Source organism: Notolepis coatsorum (assembly GCF_963971535.1).
Source record: "Notolepis coatsorum genome assembly, chromosome: 2".
In the NCBI taxonomy this organism is placed as follows: domain Eukaryota; kingdom Metazoa; phylum Chordata; class Actinopteri; order Aulopiformes; family Paralepididae; genus Notolepis; species Notolepis coatsorum.
In genome coordinates, this window is record NC_140166.1 from 128,563,378 (window position 1) to 128,570,980 (window position 7,603).

The 7,603-nt window shown below is 43.2% G+C and overlaps 1 protein-coding gene across 1 annotated transcript; it reads left to right on the top strand.

The window, feature by feature from the left end:
- Nucleotides 1-2,136: 2,136 nt before the first annotated feature.
- On the top strand, nucleotides 2,137-4,950 carry LOC311223516 (beta-1,4-galactosyltransferase 2-like; the record flags this gene model as incomplete). Its single annotated transcript, XM_084308298.1, is given in 3 exon segments — nucleotides 2,137-2,686; nucleotides 4,054-4,675; nucleotides 4,677-4,950. Coding segments are annotated over 3 exon segments (1,446 nt in total).
- Between the last annotated feature and the right edge of the window lie 2,653 nt (nucleotides 4,951-7,603).

The window sequence follows — 7,603 nt, forward strand, 5'->3', positions numbered from 1 at the left end:
AATAAGGTATGCTGTATGCACATAGTATTGCACTATTTTACGCTGTCAGTGTCTATTCTATCTTACTCTTTTTATTATTGTCTATTTTTTAAACCGAACCAAACCATAAACAAGGTGGCCTTTTGGGATGTTAGACCCTAATGTGAAACTGTCGGCACAGCTCATTTTATGCCTGTCTTTTTTCTGTTGTGAAGCACTTTGAGCTGCAGTTTCTGTATGACAGGTGCACTGCTAATATAACGTTGTATTATTATTATTATTATTATTATTATTATTATAACACAGTGTATGCCTTGTTCTAATTTATTTCTTCAATGTTTTTGTATTTTAAAAGGTGAAGTGTAAGTTGTGTTCCAAGGACTTTGGATACAACAACAACACCTCATCTATGCTGAGGCATTATAGAGCCGTGCATGAGCACAAGGACACCAACCAAGGTGGGCCAAGCTCAGGTGAACCATTTTAGAATGCAATGATAAGACAGCATACACCCTGCTAGTACGTTTGTATTAGACGACAGTCATTTATATTTTAAATGTGAGTAATTAATGACATCTGTAATTTAATACTGCTTTTGTTTTTGTCATCAGGAGAGAAGAAGGATGTGGATGAGGCCTTGGTCAATATGGTCATTGAGGCTTCCCAGCCCCTTTAGTGTTGTGGAGGACAAAGGGTTCAGAAAGCTGGTTGGAGCTTTGAATCCTACCTATGTTCTCCCCACAAGACAGGTGCGTATGTATGTGAGCACATATACTGTAGCATTCTACCCCATTTCACTTTGCCATTCCAAGACTGTTCTCTTCTTTCCTTTAGGCTTTGAAAGCTATGGTGGACGACCGTTACAAGGAGTCCAAGGAGAAAGCTAAAGCCATGGTATCTGAGGCAACTGCGGTTACCTTAACATCAGATATGTGGACCTCCATCAACACGGGTGCATATCTAGCGGTGACGGGGCGTTTCATAGATGCACGCACCACTTTGCATTCGGTTGTTTTGGGGGTTCTGCATTTCCCTGAGGCACATGCTGCTGTCAATATGGCTAGAGTGAAAGCAGAAATGATGTCGGAGTGGGGCATTACTGAGAGTGTGCATTGCATTGTGACTGATGGTGCAGCAAATATGGCTGCCTGTGTGACGGAGCTTAATTTGCATCACGGAAAATGTGTGGCGCATTCTTTAAATTTAATCATTAAAAAGTCTCTTGACCAGAACCCTGTGCTGGCCGAGATCCGGGACAAAGGAAGGAAGATAGTGGGCTATTTTAAGAGCAGCACCACTGCAAAGGTGAGCTTTATTTCATTGCAATATTCTAAATTATGCTGTTTTTTTTAAGTTGCTGCTGCAGTGACACTTGAATTAATCAATTATTGTTGGCTAATTTTATAGGAGAGACTGACGCAGGTGCAGAAACAAATGGGCCGGCCGACACTGAAGCTGATCCAAGAGGTGGAGACCCGCTGGAACAGCACCTACCACAGGCTCCAGCGGCTCTATGACCTCAGGGAACCTGGAGGAGCAGCTCTGGAACAGCACCTACCACAGGCTCCAGCGGCTCTATGACCTCAGGGAACCTGGAGGAGCAGCTCTGGAACAGCACCTACCACAGGCTCCAGCGGCTCTATGACCTCAGGGAACCTGGAGGAGCAGCTCTGGAACAGCACCTACCACAGGCTCCAGCGGCTCTATGACCTCAGGGAACCTGGAGGAGCAGCTCTGGAACAGTACCTACCACAGGCTCCAGCGGCTCTATGACCTCAGGGAACCTGGAGGAGCAGCTCTGGAACAGCACCTACCACAGGCTCCAGCGGCTCTATGACCTCAGGGAACCTGGAGGAGCAGCTCTGGAACAGCACCTACCACAGGCTCCAGCGGCTCTATGACCTCAGGGAACCTGGAGGAGCAGCTCTGGAACAGCACCTACCACAGGCTCCAGCGGCTCTATGACCTCAGGGAACCTGGAGGAGCAGCTCTGGAACAGCACCTACCACAGGCTCCAGCGGCTCTATGACCTCAGGGAACCTGGAGGAGCAGCTCTGGAACAGCACCTACCACAGGCTCCAGCCAGCGGCTCTATGACCTCAGGGAACCTGTAGGAGCAGCTCTGGAACAGCACCTACCACAGGCTCCAGCGGCTCTATGACCTCAGGGAACCTGGAGGAGCAGCTCTGGAACAGCACCTACCACAGGCTCCAGCGGCTCTATGACCTCAGGGAACCTGGAGGAGCAGCTCTGGCCGGCCTACGCACCGACATCGCCCCACTCTCACAGGAACAATATGACATCATAGCAGAATCCCTCAGAGTGCCGGCTCCATTTGACTATGCCACCGTTGAGCTGTCTGAGGAGAAGAGAGTGTCCGGCTCAAAGGTCATTCCCCTGCTGTCGATGCTACACGGCTTAGTGGAGGACGAAATGCAAACTGTCCTAACTCCAGAGAGCACGGCCATGGCTCAGAATATGAGGAGACGACTGAGGGACATGCTTCAAGGCGTACAAACGGCGACTATCTATACCCTGGCGACACTGCTGGATACCAGATTCAAGAAAATTGGATTCTTTAGCCCTAATAAGGCAGCAACTGCGGAGCAGAAGCTCATAGTCGAATGCACTAAATGCATTCGAAGCAGCGCTGCTTCTTCTTCCGCCTCCTCATCATCATCGGAAGCTCCGCAGCCTCTGACTCAAGGTATGTAATGGACAGACACATTGTACTTGTGTTATTGTATTCAATCACTTACAGCCTGTTTGTCTATCCTAGGTAAAAATATGTGGAGTCGTTTAGACACCGCAGTCAAGGAGGCCAGGACCCAGGGCCCGAGTGTCACTGCGGACGCAACAGTGGAGGTCCATAAGTTCCTATCCGAACCCAACACTGATCGGATGGAGAACCCCCTGGATTACTGGGAGAGACAAAGAAACGTGTATCCTAACTTGTACAAACTTGCTGTAAAGTACTTATGTATGCCAGCATCATCTGTGCCCTGTGAGAGGGTCTTTTCAAAAGCTGGGGAAATCCTGTCAAAAAAAAGAAACCGCCTGAGCCCCAGCACTGTGGAAAAGTTGCTTTTTCTGAATAAAAATGAATGAAGTAACACAAGCACTTCTCCTCTGTCCCTGCTGTCATTCTGTCAGAAAAACACAGTCTATTAAACAATAGAATGTTGTAATAACACAAGCACTTTCTCCTCTGTCCCTGCCATCATTCTGTCAGAAAAACAGTCTATTAAACAATAGAATGTTGTAGTAACACAAGCACTTTCTCCTCTGTCCCTGCCATCATTCTGTCAGAAAAACAGTCTATTAAACAATAGAATGTTGTAATAACACAAGCACTTTCTCCTCTGTCCCTGCCATCATTCTGTCAGAAAAACAGTCTATTAAGTCTTCCAGAATATATCTTTGAAAAATTTTCGGGAATGAGACCCACTATTATTTGTTTATTTGGCATCATCATCACATCATCACATCAAAGCTTCACACACCAAAGCCATGGGTATCATTATAATCACTCTGCCTGTTCTACATTTATTGTCCACTTGATGGCACAGTAGAGCAAATACACCATGAAGCTTCAACACATGTGTGGTACTATTGGATGGAAAGCCTCAATGCTTCATGAAGCTTCATCTCGCCATCTCACTGAGAAGGGCCGAGCCTCGTAGCGGCTCTCTATTTATACCCTTGGGCGGGACTACTATGACATCACCGCTATGACCTCACAATGTTCCAGAACGCTCTAGCCTGTTCTAACTGGTTCTACTATGACATCACACTGCAGCTTAACTGGAATTACACTATTCAGTTACACAGGGTTCAGATGTTCATCATCGTGGGGAGAATGAACACCACTTCGGGAGCTCTATTGTAGTGTTCTGACTCTACTTCACAATCTTGACCCAAATAATTCACATAGGAACAAATACTTGGAATTACTAAAGATGTGGAAACTGTTAAAGATATTCTTTCCATGTATTTTACTTTTAGCTGTATTTTCGTTAATGCACGATTGGCTTTACCTCAGCTATGTTAACTGCTGTAAAACGAGATCACCAGATGGATTAAAATGGACATGGAGTCAAACCAGGAATGTTTCCGCATCAACGGTAAAGAATTCGGACGAAACAAAGCTGGTGACAAACTTGCCCCCCTGCCCAGACACATCTCCTCATCTGCTGGGTCCGTTCACCGTGGAGTTCAACTTATCGCTGCCGACTCTCGACACGATCCGCACGGAGAACCCAGCTCTCCAGGAGGGGGCGCTCTTCAAACCCCCAGACTGCATCGCCTCGCAGAAGGTGGCGGTCATCATCCCGTTCCGCAACCGCTCCGAGCACCTGCTGCACTGGCTCCACTACCTTCACCCCTTCCTCCAGCGCCAGCAACTCAACTACGGGGTCTACATAATCAACCAGCACGGAGAAGGGACATTCAACAAAGGCAGGCTGATGAACGCCGGTTATGTCGAAGCATTGAAAGAGTACAACTATGACTGCTTTGTCTTCAGCGACGTGGATCTGATTCCTATGGATGACCGTAACACCTACAGGTGTTTTAAGCAACCTCGTCACCTGGCCGTGGCTGTTGACAAGTTTGGCTTCAGGTTAGACTATGAGACTCTCTTTGGTGGAGCCACATCACTGTCCAAAGAGCAGTTCTTGAAAATCAATGGCTTTTCAGTTCTGGGGTTGGGGAGGGGAAGACGATGCTATCCAGCTACGCCTCACCTACAGAGGAATGCATATTTCCAGGCCTAATGAGATCATTGGCAAATGCCGGATGATCAAGCATCAGCGGGACAGGAAGAATGAACTTAATCACAGGAGACATGATCTAATGTATAATACAAGACACACCATGGGCAAAGATGGAATCAACTCCCTCAAGTACACTGTTGTTAACATCAAGAAAGACAGGCTCTTCACTTTCATCACTGTTAATGTTACCACGTGATTCATGGAAAGAATCAAGTGTAGCACTCAACACTTTGATGAACATTGTTACTCAGCCCTTCCTGATGACTTGTCGTACAGAACTTGTAAGTCGCTTTGGATAAAAGTGTCAGCTAAATGACTAAATGTAAATGTAAATCAGTTCTGCATAGCTGGTAAGTAATCAGTGGTGGAAGAAGTGCACAGTTCCTTTAGCGTGCGTGCGTGCGTGCGTGCGTGCGTGCGTGCGTGCGTGCGTGCGTGCGTGCGTGCGTGCGTGCGTGCGTGCGTGCGTGCGTGTGTGTGTCAGTGGCGTCGTTAGCCCTGGGCTTCCGGGGCTTCAGCCCCGGATGTTTTTCTCCTATCCCCGGATCTAAAAAAAATAAATAAAAAAATGTTACATTTTTCTTTTTTTTCTTTTTTATGTCAGCATTCCCATTATCTGTGCTGAATGTTTGTTAGTGTTTGGTATTTTTTGTTGGTTTTTAGTACTTTTAAACATCCATTTTTAGTAAGTAGTTTTCATTTGATCCTATAATAAGAGCCATCCATACCCATGTCCAGTGTCTCCTGACAAAGACATGCTCATGATACTATATCTGGTATGTCATAAATGTATAGATGTAGCAGTACTGACTATCTGTATGTCATATATGTCCTGATGAATTGAAAATGGGGGACCCTGATGTAAACAAGACGAAAGTCTTTCTCTGGTCTGCATCCCCTTAACAATTGTGTGTATTGAGCTGTACTGTATTGTACCCATTCTGCAATCTGTTAATAAAGTTTTCAATCAATCAATCAATCTGTGATAAACTATAATAAGCTTTAATCGAACCCTGGTTCATTTCCTCGGATAGTCCGGTTGGTTTGGGGTGGTGTGAAAGCTCATTCACTCTTGCAAGTGAACCCTGCTGCGGTTCATTTGAGATGTGAATGCAAAGCGGACCAAAGGCAGGAAAAGACCCAAAAATCGAATATTTTTTTTATGAGAAGACTGAAACATATGTATATAATGAAACACACAATACAGTTTTTTTTCGATTGCCTAAGCATGATTTTGAAAACGGGGCCCGGTGTTTCAAAACACACAATTAGCACAACCACACACACAATTATCAGAACACATCAGATCCTTTGCTAAATTAAACACTTGTCAAAACCATACACTAATTTATAAAAACTACATTTTGTTACCATAGGAAACACACGTTTCATATGACTTAATTCTGTTTGAACCAGTTACACACACTGCTGTGCTTAACCTAAAACACATATTTAGCAATTCTACTTCTCAGTGATTAGAGTACTGTAAGTGAAGTACGCAGAGAATGTGCAAATATACAATAAATTCACCAAACACTACACAAGACCAATGCTGTGATGAAAATATAATTTATTTATCTACATATACCCAAATCAATGATGCAGACTGATGAAAAAAATTACATTTTCTCTCCATATACCCAAATCAATGATGCAGACTGATGAAAATATAAATGTTCTCTCCATATAACCAAATCAGTCAACATTTCAACATGGAGAATCACAACAATACATGTCCCAGTTTTCATGCTACTATGTGCATAACACTGTAAGCTCAGCAAATATCAGACAAACATAAAATACTGTATCCAGTACAGGTTAAAATTACAGTAAAACAATTTTTTTTTTTTAATTTAAACAGAAAATACTAGACATTATCTCTTTGCCTAGCTGGATCTGGCAAGATAATTTTTTGTTGTGATTCTCCATGTTGACTGATTTGGGAAAATGGGAGAAAATGTATATTTTCATCAGTCTGCATCATTGGTTGTCTTGTGTAGTGTTTGGTGGATGTATTGTATATTTTCACGTTCTCTGTGTACAGTACTTCACTCTCCTTCCATTTTGGTTGAAGACAGGTGAACTCACCTGCTGCATTTTTATAGTGCTTAAACCTGATTGGTGTATCTACAATTAAGCAATGGTGTGTTTGTGCATCTGATGGCTGTGTTTAACCAATTGGCTCATATGTGTGGTAATTTGACATTCTGTGTCTAATGTAATGCAAGTGTGTTTAGTGTTTTGCAAATCACTGTGTGTATTGTTTTGCAAAAAGTGTGAGGCTGACATTGTAGGGGTGCAAATCTGGGCCTATATTTTGCTCCTTGAGTGTAAGGTTTTGATAATTGTGTAATACTTTTGATTTGAGTGTTTATGCAATTGAAGAAAACTGTAAAGACTAGAGATGAACTGTTTATTTCTTTTGTACATAGGCTGTGCATATGTTTGTTTGTTTGTTTATTTGCTTATGTGTATGATTCTTAACTGTGTTTTTATTTTGTTATTGGTGTATATGTGTGTATGTATGTACAGTATATGTATATATATTATATATGTATATATATGTGTATATATGTATATTTGTACTCCTGTTGGGGCTTCTTGGACCAGATCAATGTTTTATCTGGCTAAATAAAGGTTAAATAAATAAATAAGAAACTGATGATTTGGTCCTGTTAACTTTGAATTTTCTATGGGGACTGCCCAGATCCCTCTCATGGACCTGGACCTCACTTTCAGAACCTCTAATGATTCTAGTTATTCAGTATTCATCTCTAATTACTCTAAAATTGCGTATTTCTGTTTAAAAAAAAAAAAAAAAAAAGGCTGAAGCCCCCAATGTTTTCTAA